Source organism: Mesocricetus auratus, unplaced genomic scaffold (genome assembly GCF_017639785.1).
Source record: "Mesocricetus auratus isolate SY011 unplaced genomic scaffold, BCM_Maur_2.0 Super-Scaffold_100025, whole genome shotgun sequence".
In the NCBI taxonomy this organism is placed as follows: Eukaryota; Metazoa; Chordata; class Mammalia; order Rodentia; family Cricetidae; genus Mesocricetus; species Mesocricetus auratus.
In genome coordinates, this window is record NW_024429206.1 from 8883587 (window position 1) to 8898401 (window position 14815).

General features: G+C 49.0%; 1 protein-coding gene across 2 annotated transcripts in view; it reads left to right on the plus strand.

The window, feature by feature from the left end:
- The window catches only part of Ksr2 (kinase suppressor of ras 2), a 352893-nt gene that overhangs the window by 137602 nt on the left and 200476 nt on the right, over window positions 1–14815 (plus strand). For both annotated transcript variants that reach the window (XM_013119781.3, XM_013119782.3), the window contains exon 4: window positions 7414–7927. In XM_013119781.3, coding sequence (XP_012975235.1) covers window positions 7414–7927 — 514 coding nt within the window. The remainder of the gene's footprint in view (window positions 1–7413; window positions 7928–14815) is intronic.

The window sequence follows — 14815 nt, forward strand, 5'->3', positions numbered from 1 at the left end:
CACCAATCTCACAAGATTGTAACGATGATGTAATGAAGTATGGCCAGAGTGGGAGAGGGGGCAGGGAGGAGCCTGGACCAGAGTCAACACCTAGGGTCTGCTGCTGTGCCCACCAATAAACATGGTTTGCTATACACCTATTAGGATGGAGATGATGCTGATGGTAGTGATGATGGTGGAGATGATGCTGATGGTGATGATGATGCTGGTGGTGATGCCACTGAAATGTGGTGGAGATGATGGTGATGATGCTGAAATGTGATGATGATGGTGATGATGCTGGTGGTGATGATGCTGATGATGGTGGAGATGATGACAATGATTCTGCTGGTGGTGGTGATGATGGTGACGATTATGCACATGATGGCAGTGATGGTGTTGATGATGGTAGAGATGATGCTTATAATGGTGCTGATGATGGTGAGGATGGTGGTGATGATGCTGATGATAAGAACAGTAGTAAAAGAATGGGGGAAACAACGAGAACCCCTAAATGAGGCTGGTAGGAATGAAGAATGGCACAGCCAATCAGGAAAATAGCATAGTGGTTTCTAGGGTGGTTGAAGAGAATTACCACCTGGCCCAATGTATGCTCAATGCATTGGAAACAGATAGCCACACAAATATTGGCTCACACATGTTCCTCACAACACTGTGAAAATCAACTCAGTGTGCTGTGTCCATCGGTTGTTGAGTATGGAAACAAACAGTGATACAAATGTTGACAAGGAAGCACTGGGCCTTGCTGCAGTATAAATAAATGGTGCAGAGTAAATCAGCCCCTAATCACCACGCATGGCACGATCTGTTGATAGGAAAGGTCCCGAGAGGGCAAATCCACAGAGGTGGGAAGCAGTGTCCGAGGGCAGGAGAAAAGGGGACCAGAGAATGACTACTGATGGGGACACTGCTTGCTTCTGGGTATGGAGTTCATCTTGAGCCTGGTGGAGGTAGCCATGACACAACACTGTGGACATCCTAAATGCTGTGGCATCACACTTTAAAGCAATCCCGTGGGGGCTGAGGAGATGATTCAGTGGGTAAATTACCTGCTGTGCAAGCATGAGGGTGTGATGACAGTAGGTGGGGCGGAACCCCTCACCTCATGGCAGAGGAGCAGGGGACAAGACAGCTAGGAAGGAGGGACAGGAAGATGATGAGGCGCATCATTCAGGGCAACTCCTAGTAACCCTCTTCCTCCAATGAGGCCCCAGCTTCCACAGCTCCATGGGTATCATAGACTATTCTGATTTAGGATCCAACAGTGGTTGAAGTCAGCCATTGGGACAAAGCCCTCAGATCTGATCATACCTGGAAAAGCAAGACAGACTTAACCAGAGGCATGATGCGGAAATTTCCTGAGCAGTTCTTATTTAATGAACTTGGCTGTCAGGGCTATGATTGCAGTATATGTCCAGCAAATGGTAACTGCTACCAGTATTATTAGCAGCTAATAATAATAGGAGCTAATAAGACACACACGCACAAACACACACACACACACCCTCTCTCTCTCTTTATCTCTCTCTCTTTCTCTCTTTCTCTCTCTCTCTCATGCATACACATCTACAGGTATAGAGCCTGTGGTTGGCCAACATCAGGTGTCTCTTTTTTTTCTTGTGAGGTTTTTAACAATTATTTTAATTTTAAATAGCTTGCTTCATGGGTCAATCCCAGTTCCCTCTCCCTCCCCTTATCAGGTGTCTCTTGCTGTCATTCTTTATTTTATGTACTTGGGCAGTCTCTTGTTGACTCTACAGCCTGCTGTTTAGTTGAGTCTGGCTCACCAGTTTGGTCAGGGAATCCCAAGTCTCGGCCTCCCCAGCGTGGGCTGCCACACCCAGTCGACTTTTAGGTGGATTCTGCAATCAGATCCTGAGGTGGTTAGTTTAGTCAAATTGACACAAACTAGAGTCACCTGGGGAGAGAAATCACCTCCATTATATTGAGAATGTGAGCATGTCTGTGGGGGCATTTTTACTTAATGATAGATGTGTTAGGGTCCAGGTCACTGTGCTATCCCTGGGCAGTCATCTTAGGTCAGTGATTCTCAACCTTCCTAATGCTGCGACCCTTCAATACAGTTCCTCATGTTGTGGTAGCCTCCAACAATGACATTTTTTTTTTGCTACTCCATAACCATAATTTTGCTACTGTTACGAATTGTAATGTAAATATCTGATATGTGACCCCCCCCAAAAGGGGTCAAAACCCACAGGTTGAGAATCACTGTCCTAGGTGGTTTAAGAAAGCAGGATGAACCAGCCATGGGGATCAAGCCAGTAAGGAGCACCCCTCCATGGTCTCAGAAGATGGAGACCAATGCCTTCACCTTCCCCACTTACTACACAGTATCCTGCTGCTGGCTGGGGACCCAATGTTTCTCATGACCCACTGTTGCTCCAAAGACAGACAGACACTCCACTGAGTTCAGGGGGTCACCCCCTTGAAGTATCTCTTCAAAGTTGAAAAGATAAGAGGGAAGAAAGCCCACCACCCCCACCACAGCCCTTTCCCAGGCAAACCTGCTTCCTCTCCACACCTGGAATCTCAAAATCAGAAGTCCGGGGACTCGAGAAATGCACAGTCTCCTTTCATTACCGGAACTGTTCATCCAGCAGCGTCGGCTCCAAAGCACGGAGGCTTCGGTGATGGGCTGTGTGCTATCAGCAGACCCCCTTTTGATCCTCTTTTTAATAAAGTCTAAGGGGAAAAACGGTAATTTTTCATTTTAAATAGGGAAGGTGTGGTAGCGCGGGCTCCAGGGTTATTAATCGTCACCCTTGCCTCCTGTCATTCGTTTCTGGAGAAATCGTTTTATTTCAAGTCTTGAGATGGGCGGGGAGAAGGGAATAGATTTTTAAAAAATGAAAGGTCTGAGGACTGATTAAAGGCATTGCAAGGCATAGGGTGTTTTTTTTCCTTTCTTTTGACATTCTCTGATAAGGGACTGGGAGAAATAAAAGTCATTTGAGAGGGAGAAAATGATTTCCGAAAGTCTAGGCAAGTGTCTGACTTCATTGTCCCTTCCCATTGAAACCATATAAACAGGCAAATGCGTGGCTGTGGAGTCATCCAGATTTCAGAGCCAGCGTCACACATGCCTCAGCCCAGCAGCCGGGGAAGGGGTGGCACCCCCCCCCATTCCAGGGTTGCCAACTGGGGCTCGGAAGCTCCCTGTATATTTCAAAGTACTTGCTGTTTAAATCTCTAGACGGCTTGGAATATTTTTCCAAAGTTAAAGAACAAAACTGACAGGTCCTATGATTATGAGTTAAGCAGCCCTGATCCAAAAATCTTAAAAGCTCCAAATTCCAAAACAATTCCGGCGCTACCGCGAAGCACCAAGTGGAAAATTCCATGGCTGATCCCTTGTGGCCATCTACAGTGCAGACATGGACATGGGCACACTACAAAACTGTGTAAAATGATTCTCTGGGGTCGCGGAGATAAGTCAGGGGTAGAGTGCTTCCCCACAAACACCAGGCCCTGCCCTCACTCGCTCACTTTTAGTTGCCGTGAACACAGCCCACCTGGGGAGGAAAGGGTTTGTTTGGGCCACCTGTCCCCATCACGGTCCATCACTGAAGGAAGTCAGGACAAGAACTCAAGGCAGGAGCCTGGAGGCAGGTGACCTGGAATTTGCTGTGTAGACCAAGCTGACCTTGAACTTGTGGTCTTCCTGCCTCAGCCTCTGGCCACCAAACTTGTCTCCTTTCCTCTTGATTCAGTAGGGATGGCCTTATTCAGGGTGGACTCAGCTCACTTCCAGCCGCAGGGACTTTATTTGCAAATAGGGTGTTGAGGTAAAGACGCCAACCGGTGGCATTGCTGGGCCCTTTGGCTCACAGCTCTGTCCTGAGGTTGAAGCGAGGCCATGTTGTCACTCCCCGAGGGACTGTGTCTTCCCATCTGCTCTGTATTGTGCTGTCCACACAGCAAGCGAGGTGGAAAGGTCAGTCCATGTGTGGATCTTTATATTGGATCAATGCAGCTTTTATCTGAGACTCCGACTCGCGTTCATTACTGTGGGTTGCCTTCCAGACTGGCTCGGTTCTTTTCAACAGACTTCTGGAAAATTCGAAAACTAGCCAGCACAACAACAAACAAGCCCTTCTTGCTCCCGAATCTCTTTCTCCACTGCTCCCTCAGCCTGGGGTACTGTTCGTCACTGTTAGCATGGTGACCCTTCTTGTTCTAACCTCCTCGGGGGCATTGTAATCGGACTGTTTCCGTTGGGACCATCAGCTCCTCAACAATGACATGGAGACTCATTGTTAATTATGAAAGCTCGGCTGATAGCTTAGATTTCCTTCCTTCCTTCCCTCCCCTCCCTTCTCTCTTCTCCCACCCTCCCTCCCTCCCTCCCTCCCTCCCTCCCTCCCTCCCTCCCTCCCTCCCTCCCTCCCTCCCTCCCTTCCTTCCTAATACCTGAAGATATTTTTCTTTTTTCCTTTTTTTTAAGAAAAAAGATTTATTATGTATACAGTGTTATGCCTCCAGGCCAGAAAAGGGCACCAGATCTCATTACAGATGGTTGTGAGCCACCATGTGGGTGCTGGGAATTGACCCCATGTCCTCTGGAAGAGTAGCCAGTGCTCTTAACCTCTGAGCCATCTCTCCAGCCCCTTAGGCTTGTTTCTAACTAGTTCTTATAACTTAAATTAACCCATACCTTTTAATCTACGTTGTTTTACGTGGCTTAGCCACCTTTAATCTGAATTGCCCATGCTGCCTGCTCTGCATCTCCTGGCGTCTCCACACGTCTGCTTCCCAGCATTCCCTGTGCCTGGAAATCCTGCCTAACTATTGGCCGTTCAGCTTTTTCATTAAACAATCGGAGTGACACATCTTTACATGGTGTACAAGAAGATTATTCCCCATTCACACCCTGGGGAAGCCTCCTCTGTTCCCTTCTCTCCTCTGACTCACTCCTTCCTTCCTTCCTTCCTTCCTTCCTTCCTTCCTTCCTTCCTTCCTTCCTTCCTTCCTTCCTTCCATCCCCCTTCCTGTTTCTGTGGTGCTGGGATCAAACCCTGGGCCTCAAACATCCTAGGCAAGAGCACTACACCTTCTCTCGTCCCAAACCCTCCAGTTTCTTAACTGAGCTGTTTGCTTTGGATTTGGTGAACTGGGACAGGGACTGGTGTGTCACTGGGGCTAACTGAAGATTTTTCCTTGGGGGTACTTGTGGATCCACGTCTAGTTGTAAGAAAAGATCACAGGGGGTGCCTGGAAGACTTCACTTGGCTTCTGTTAACGGTCATCTCTCACTAGATGACAGAATCACAACCAGAATACAGTCCAGTGATCTCGCCCAGATACGCCCAGCATTTTGTGCACACGTGACGCGTGTTTGCGGGTGCCTGTGAGAGTGCACTGGGTTCTGTACAATGTCCCACGGGTGGGCTCACATGTCATACATCTTTTGTGTTGCTGTATTATAGCCATATTCACTTCCTCCCATTCCCTCACCCCCCCTGCCCCCAACATCTGCCAACTGTGTCTAAAGAGTTGTTCTCAATGAGGCTGTGGAGACAAGGCAGAGAGTGAGCCTTTGACATCACTTGCATTCCCTGGAGTCCCGCTGGAGCTCTGCGCGTGGATACTCGGCTCCTTCATGCAACAGTGTTGCATCCACACTTTGTGTGGACCCTCTGTTGAGCCGCTCACCATCACTGAGCACCACACACTCTGTCTCCCTCCCTGTAGCCCGGTGAAAGCCTCCAGGAACTCATCTGCTAGTCCATCAAGTCTGTGTCTGTGTCGGAGTCAGGTATTAAGCTGCTCCATAGGCGTGGTAGTTTGAATGTAATCACAGGGAGTGGCGACATTAGGAGGTGTGACTTGGTTGAAGTAGGTGTGGCCTGGCTGGAGAAAGTACGTCACTGTGGGGGCGGGCTCAGAGGTCTTCTGTGCTCAAGCTATACCTAGTTCTGTTAGTGTTGCCTCATAAGATGTGGAACTCTCAGCTACCTCTCCAGCACCATGTCTGCCTGCTCTCCGCCATGTCCCACCATGATGATAATGGGCAAAACCTTTGAAACTGGAAGCCACCCAGTTAAATGTTTTCCTTTTCTGAAAGTTGCTGTGGTCATGGTGTCTCTTCACAGCAACAGAAGACACCTGACTAAGACAATAGGCAAGCATGATGTGGAACGTGATGCAAGCATTACCCTTGGCAATCTCTTAAAGCGCCCTGATACGGTCGGATGTTGGGACTCACAAAAGGCGTGGCCTCGCTGCCTTGCTTTGCAAACTCTGCAGGGCGTGGGCTTTGGAGCCACAAAGCAGTGGCAGGCAAGGCTGCTAAGTGGGGAGAAAGCAGGGAGGCAAACAGGGAGATTCCACTTTTGTTTGTGAGGGCCAAGTGGTGTGACCAGATGTTATAAATGTGCCTGCATTGTAGCGTACACGTGTACTAATGTGCCTGTGGTATAATGAGCACACGGTACTGTGCATATGACATAGTGAGCATGAGTGAGTTCTAATGTGCATCTGATGGAACATGCCTGTGCTGGAAAGTGCTTATGGGCAGTGCATGTATGGAGTAAGGTGACAGGATGTGGCATGTGTATTACTTTAATGTGGTATGGTCTGACGTGTATATGATGTGGAGCGTGATGCTGCATGTTGTGTGTGAGGTCCCTATGATGATACATGCATACGATATGAGGTGTGTGCATACGACGTGAGGGATGTGTATGTGTGATGCATGGCATACACAGCATGAAGTATGTATGAACACACAATGTGAACTACATGCAAGATGATTAACACGGTGTGAGGTATATCAAGGTGATATATACATGGCATGAGGTATGCAGGAAATGCATGCAACCTGAGGTTGCAGCATGTGTGTCATTTACTTAATGCGCAGGTTCCATAGCATGCACATGGTGTAGGATGCCCATTGTTGGAAGGTGCATTTGATGTAACAGGGACACCATATCCATGAGGGGACCTGTGTGTGCTGCAAGGCACATGTAACGGGACCTGTACACCACATAGGGTGCAGATGATGAGTGCCGCATACTGCATTGTGTGTATACAGTGTAACCTGCGTGTGCGGTCAGGTGTGTGCTGTGGCATGGCGTGTGAGAGGACGTGCAGACTGTGTAAGGTGCACATGATACACCGTGCTGAGTGTGACCTGCTGTGATGTCAGATGTACGGGGTGCGACACACATGCGGGGAAGGCGAGGATGGCGATCTCTGCCCATTTGAGCTGCCTCCTGACGTCTGGTTTACTCGCATCTCTCTGTGTGATGTGAGGACTCATCTTCTGCGATGTGAAATATGCTGATGTGGCACATGCGTGGTCAAGAGTGGGTGGTGGATTTCTGCCCACAGCAAGCGCACCCCTACCCCCCTTCCTTACCGGCGTTTCTCTGTTCCTTTGCTCCTACTTAGGAGGGAATCTCTCCAAACAAGACTGGATCATCCAGTGGCCCACCACGGAGCCAGGGCAGGACAGCAACCCCGTGTGCCCCCCGGAGTCCAGTCCGTGGATCCGCACCCACCTCTCCCAGAGCCCCAGGGTCCAGTCCAAATGTGTCCAGCCCTTGTGTCACACCAGCCCCACGCCCGGGGCCCCTGTGTACACCCACGTGGACAGACTCACCGTGGATGCCTACCAGAGCTTGTGTCCGCCGCCGCCCCTGGAGTCAGGCCACCGCTCCCTGCCCCCATCACCCCGGCAGCGGCACGCGGTCCGCACCCCACCTCGCACCCCAAATATCGTCACCACCGTGACCCCTCCTGGCACACCACCCATGAGGAGAAAAAACAAGCTGAAGCCTCCGGGGACGCCGCCCCCCTCCTCTCGGAAACTTATCCATCTGATCCCTGGCTTCACGGCACTGCACAGGAGCAAATCCCATGAGTTCCAGCTCGGGAACCGTGTAGACGAGGCCAACACACCCAAGTGAGTAGCGTCAGTGGGTGCTCTGGGGTGGCCAGACCCCAGGAGCTGCTCGTCTGGGGACGCCGGAAGCAAACAGTCTGTGTCTGTGGGTCTAAGGGAAGCTGGCTTTGCACTGTGTATTCTGAGAAAGTAGGTTGGCTGGAATTTTCTGGAGCTGGCAATCAGTCTTTACATGATGGCCTCTAACATTTCTGAGTGTTGGTAGCGCATATCACCGCTTGGGGCTAAATTTAAGTTGTGTCACGTTTTCGTAGCTAAGACTCACTGGGACAGAGCCAACCCAACCGTTTACTGTTGTCTGTGAGTACTTTGGGGGGGGGCAATGGCAGGATTGGGTATGGCTCGCCGAGTCAGAAATACTAATCCTTTGGGTGGAGGCAGGAGAAGTTTGCTGGCCCCTGTGGGGCTGGCCCTAGAAATAGGTAAAAGTTACACGGTAGTCTTGAAGTATATTAAAATGAACTAAAAAAAATAAGCTATATGACCTGATCAAAAATAATTATCATTCCAACATAGCATCTCTGTAAAATGTGGTTGTTAAGATATTCTTTGTACTTTATGAGGCCTTTCTTTGACATCGAGGCTCCGTTTGGATGAGGGTGGGAGGGAACCGAGGGGAGTGGGCAGAAAGTCCCTGGTGGATATGGGAGCTGGACACATGACAGAGAGGACACCAAAGAATTAGGCAGGGAGCGATGTCACTCATGACCTCTAAAAGGGCAGAGACCACCTGAGTGTCCCTCAGCAGGTGTGTGAGGGAGTGAGGCTGCCCCTCCCCATATAGGGGAATAGTAATCAGCAGCCAGGGGGAGGCCCCTCTGACTTCTGCTGCGACACAATGGAGTTGAGTCTGTAGACAGGAAATGGAATGGTGGTCTGCTGGAGTTAGCAAGAGGGCAATGGGAGCCATTATTTAACGGGTACAGAATTTGGGATGAGAAAATTCTCCGGTGATGGTGGTGGTGTCATTTACACATCCTGTGACGCTATTTCACACCTTTGAGGCTACATTAAAAACTACTTCAAGCCGGGCGGTGGTGGCTCACGCCTTTAATTCTAGCACTTGGGAGGCAGAGGCAGGCCGATCTTTGTGAGCTTGAGTGCCAGGACAGGCTCCAAAGCTACACAGAGAAACCCTGTCTGGAAAAACCAAAAGACAACCAACCAAACAAAAATCCCCCAAACCAAAACTGCTTCAAATAGTTAATTTTGATGTTAAGTTCACTCTGCCACAAACAAGAGAGTCTGGGTGCTGTTGTCCGAGAGTTCACGAACTGTGGAGGGCCAGACAGCAAACAGCGTAAACGCTTTTGGCTGCGCCAGCTATGTGTGTTGTCGTTGTCCAACCACCAAAACAGCTTGTCCGCGGCAGGTAAGCAAATGTGCGTGGCCATGCTCCAATAAAACTTCATCTATAAAAGCAGCTTCCAGCTGCCCTTGGCTATAGTTCATCTCCCTTCTGAGGTGCTGTGGAGGGGAGGGTGAGATTGGATGAAGGCTGTTCCAGCAGTTGGGATCCTACCCTGGAGACAACATCTCTCCGTCCCTCAGATGTTGAAGCAAATAAAAGAGGATTTTCTGATAAGAATTAGATTTGATGGTCATAGTTTCATGAGATCCACAGAGACTGGGGCCTGGAGACCTGAGGTGAGGTGGTGGGAGAGACTCCCAGGAAGGCTGTTGGTGAAATTGCCAAGAAGGAAGGTGGCAAGAGGCCTGGGGTCTGCCTCTCACTGTCCCTGTGTGAACCTTGAAGTGACTTCCACTCACCAGCCCTCAGAGTTTCTCCACCTATGGCGGTTTTGAAGAAATATCTTTTAGATTTTGAAATAAAAATAAAATAACAGCATTTTCTCCCCCCAACTCTCTGACGCACCCCTCCTCCCCTTGCTCTGTCTTAAGTTCATGGCACACACACACACACACACACACACAAATATAGCCTGCAGAGTCCATACAGTGTTACCCGTATGCATGAGTTTTCAGAGGTGAGCGTCTGCCATTGGGTAACCTATTGGTGTGCTCTTCCTTGGGGAAGGCTATTTCTTCTGCTCTCAGCACTCCTCAGTTATCTGTAGGTCTTTGTCTAGGAGTAGGGACCCCAGGAGACTTATGACATTAAACAAAAGGATTTATTTAACTTATGTATATATGAGTGCTCTTTCTGCATGTATGCCAGAAGAGGGCATTGGATCCCATTATAGATAGTTGTGAGCTGCCATGTGGGTGTTGGGAATTGAACTCAGAACCTCTGGAAGAGCAAGCAGCCAGTGCTCTTAACCACTGAGCCATCTTTCCAGGCCCAGCCTATGGCATTTTATCTGCATGTGAGAGGCTATCCTTTGTGTTTTCGAGGCTAGCTTGACTTTGTCTCGACACACACACCAAGCCACCCCTTCCTCAAGGACTTAGCCACCTTCAGTGGTGCTGGGATTCCACACACAGCAGAATCTAGCAGGGCTAAGCTTTGCCCATGGTGATCTTCTGGGTCAGTGAGATCGGTACTTCTTTAAGGAAACAGATCCCTGCTCACATCCAGGGACCCCAAGAGTTACCTCAGGAAAGCATGAAGAAAGGGATTGTGGTCACTGAGTTCTGACAATGAGACAGGTTGGATAACAGCAGCCTACACTTAGCAAGTTCCAAGATGGTCTTGACTTCCACCAGGAAGTAGCCTTGGGATCCTGGCTTTGACCCTGGGGAGGCTCAGCTCTCCTGTTGGTTGACCAAAGAGCTTGGAATATGTCCATGCTTTTAAGTCTGAGGTTATGAGCCATTAGTAGATGATGATACCAATTTAATGGGCTGTGACCAGCATTGGAAAGAAGAAATTGATGGACTTAGAGGAGAATATATTGGGAAATGTGGTGTGGTGAAAGAATCAGGGTTGCTTTTGTGGGATTGTTTCACATCCAGGAATACATACATATATACAAATGAACACACACACACATACACACATAGACAAGTGAATGCACACACATATACTCACATATACAAATGAACGCACGCACACATACTCACATATACAAATGAATGCACACACATATACTCACATATACAAATGAATGCACACACATATACTCACATATACAAATGAATGCACGCACATATACTCACATATACAAATGAATGCACACATATACACACACATATACAAATGAACACACACACATATATAGACACATACACACACATATATACCCACATACACAAATGTACACCTATACAGTACATCTATACACATATGCACAAACACATGTACACATATATGCACACATACATACACACAAATACATATATATGAAGCACAACTATACTTTTTCTGTTTTGTTTTCCCACTGAGAGCTCTTAATATGCAGGACGGCTTTGATTCTAGACTGATCCCGACAGGAAGTAGGTGAGAGGGCATACATCTTCCCTCTGCGACTGACTCTGCCTTTCATCCCCACTGGGCATGGTCTCCATGGGAACTTGGCAGCCTCTCACCTACCTTTATTCTTTATTTCTTTTCATTGGTGGTGGGGCAGAGTAATGGAGGTCACGGGTCTTTCTGAAGAGAAGGTAGACTTCCAAAACTGCCGACTCCTGTGACTTTTCAAGTATGCCCCTTGGGAGGCTTCAGATCAGATCAAAGCCTGTTTGGGTCTTTCAACCTTGGCATGTGGCGCTCAGGTAGTGTGTTTCTGGTGGTCTGGGTGGGTCTAAGTCCTGCCTCCTGGAAGCCTCTCTCTGGTCGTTTCAGGACAAACAGGGTCAGAAGCAAGGAAGCAGGTTGGGGTGGGACTCCACCGGTACAACCTTCCTAACGTGCAGGAAGCCCTGGCTGGCTCGAGCTGTGTAAGCCGGGTGTAGTGACACACGCCCGTCACCCCAGCCTCAGGAGGCAGGCAGAGGAGCAGGCGTTCAGTACAAGCCGTCCTTGGCTACATAGTGAGCTTGAGGCCAGCATGGAGCACAGGAGATCTTGTAAAAAACCAAGACAGGAAAACAGCGAACAAAAGAGGGCTCTTTAGTGAGCTGGAGCCTCCCTGTGTGGTGGGCTGGGGCTCGTCAGGGGTGTCAGCTGGCCTTTGTCATACTTCTCTGTCTGCATTCTCAGGAGAACACTGCCTCCTCCTCCTCCTCCTACCCCCTTCTCCTCCTCCCCCCTCCCTTTACCTTGTTGCCATTACCAAAGACACATGAAGTTATGAAAAGGAGGCTCTGTTCAACGAAAGGAAGAAACTTCAAAAGTCCAGGAAGTATTTAAACGAGGACAGGGCATGGAAGATGTCCTGTGGCCTTTCCTTAAAAATTTACACTAATTAATTAGTGTGTGTGTGTGTGTGTGTGTGCACTGTGCCTATTCCAAGACTGTGTATGGATGTACACACACCACAGCATATGGAGGTTAGGAGACAGCTTTCTTTTGGGAATTGGTCTTTCCTTCCACCACACCCATCCTGGGAATCACACACAGACATGGGCATGCACACACGTACTCACACACACACACCTCTTCACACACATATTCACACACTTGCACACTTGCACATGGGCACACACATACACACAGAGACACGTGCACACATACGCATACACATGCACTCTCACTCACACATGGACACACATGCATACATTACATACATACACACACACATGTACACTCACACAAACACATGAACACACACAGGAATTCTATTATGACTTTTTGTTTTCAAAACCCTTTTTAAGATAATTTCCAACTATAGTTTTAATTAGAGAGGTTATTCCTAGCTACAACCTTATTTGGAAGCTATAGCTGTATAAAACACAAGCAATGAAAGAATACCCCCCCACCCCCACCCCTGGTCATAGGAAATGGACCTGCGCTCTCCCCCACTAATGGGACCCACTGTACATGTCTTGCATGAATATGAATAGTCCATGATCTCAAAGTTTACTCTCCCCTCTCTCTCTCTCTCTCTCTGGTATATGTATGTGACGCATGTGTGCTACGTGTGCACGTGTGTGTGTGTGTGTGTGTGTGTGTGTGAGTACATGCACCCATGTGTGCACACAGAGGCCAGAAGAGGAGATCGGGTGGCCTGCTCTACCACTCTCTGCCATACGCTTTGAGACAGGGTCTGTCATTTGACCTGGATCCAGATCACAGCAAGCAGGCCTTAGAGATCTCCCTGTCTACACTGACTGCCTCCTCTCAGTGCTGGGGTACAGTCCCATGGCCAGCCGCTCCTGACCTCTTTCCCCTGCCCTCCTAGTGCTGGGGTACAGTCACATGACCACTTCTGACCTCTTCCTCCCCCCCACTCCTACCCAGTGCCAGGAGCCAGTTTTTACTGGCCTGAGGGGGGAAGAACCAGACTGGGTAGGATCCAAAAGTACCTATCTGTTTTGCCTGTGTTTGAACCCCGGACTCTTCTATCCAGCTAATTCCGATTTTGTGCTGAGCCTGGGCGGTGTCGTTTGTAGTTTGGAAGAGAACAGGCCTGGCTGAACAGATTCATTATGTAAATTAGATTTCAGGAGAGATCTTTTTGTCTATTTTAGAAAACTAATTATGTGCAAGTATTTAAACTCATCGACACACACCTACGGATGACTGTGCTAATTATGACGGGGTGGGCTGAGGTAAGGAGAGGGCAGATTGGGGCGGTGAGCCAGCGGGCAACAGAGTAGCCATTCAAGTGGGAAGGCAGCCCTGCCTTCCCGTTTCCAGCGTTTTCTTTCAAGTTTGTCTTAGGTACACTTGGTCCCAGAGTGACCCAGGAAGTCCAGGGCCACTGCAGGTGTTGCTCCTGTGATGAGACTCATGTTACTGTCAAGGGATACTGGCTTTGTGACTCCCACGGTCCCAGGGATGTGGAGCTTTTTTGGGTGTTTAAAATTCAACTTGATTCATTCTGTAGGCTGCTGTTTTGTCTTGCTGACCGTGTCCTTTGCCTTACAGAAGCTTCTCAGTTTCAGGAGGTCCCATTTATTAGTTGTCGATCTCAGTGTCTGTGCTACTGGTGTTACGTTCATGGAGTGGTCTCCTGCACCAATGCATTTAAAGCTACTGCCCACTTTCAGTGGGGCTGGATTTATATTGAGGTCTTTGATCCGCTTGGACTTGAGTTTTGTGCATAGGGATAGATATGGATCTATTTGCATTCTTCCTTACCCTCTCCGAGGAGTGGATGCTGGGGGTGGGGAAGGAGGTGGGGAGAGTGGGAGGAGGGGAAGGAGCGGGAACTGGGATTGGTATGTAAAACGAGAAAAGATTGTTTTAAAATATAAAAAATAACGAATGGAAGAAATCAATAAACCCCTTGAAGAAAAAACATTCAACTTGAGAATTCTCAGTTCCCTTACACCTATCAGAGGCTGTCCTGCTCTGTGCTGGGTGGCTCACAGGAATGTGGCCTCCTTAGCAGGTGACCAGAGGGCAGTTCAGGGGCCAAATTCTCACTGGGAAGGGAGGGCCTGGGCTCATTCTACCTGAGGCTTCTATTGAAAATCTTGTCCTGTAGACTTGCTGCTAAATTCCTGCCAACATTTCCTTCCTCCCTCCCTCCCTCCGTCCCTCCGTCCCTCCCTCTCTTACTCCCTCCCTCCCTCTCTTACTCCCTCCCTCCCTCTCTCCATCCATCCCTCCCTCCCTCCCTCTCTTCCTCCCTCCCTCCCTCCCTTCCTCTCTCCATCCCTCCCTCTCTTACTCCCTCCCTCCCTCCCTTCCTCCCTTCCTCTCTCCATCCCTCCCTCCTTCCCTCCCTTCCTCCCTTCCTCTCTCCATCCCTCCCTCCCTCCCTCTTGTCCTCCTTCATCTCTCCTTCCCTCCTGTCCCCCTCTATCCCTCTTTTCCCCTTCCCTCCATTCATTCTTCGTTCTCCTTTTCTTTTTCCCTCTATCTTCCTTTCTTCCTCT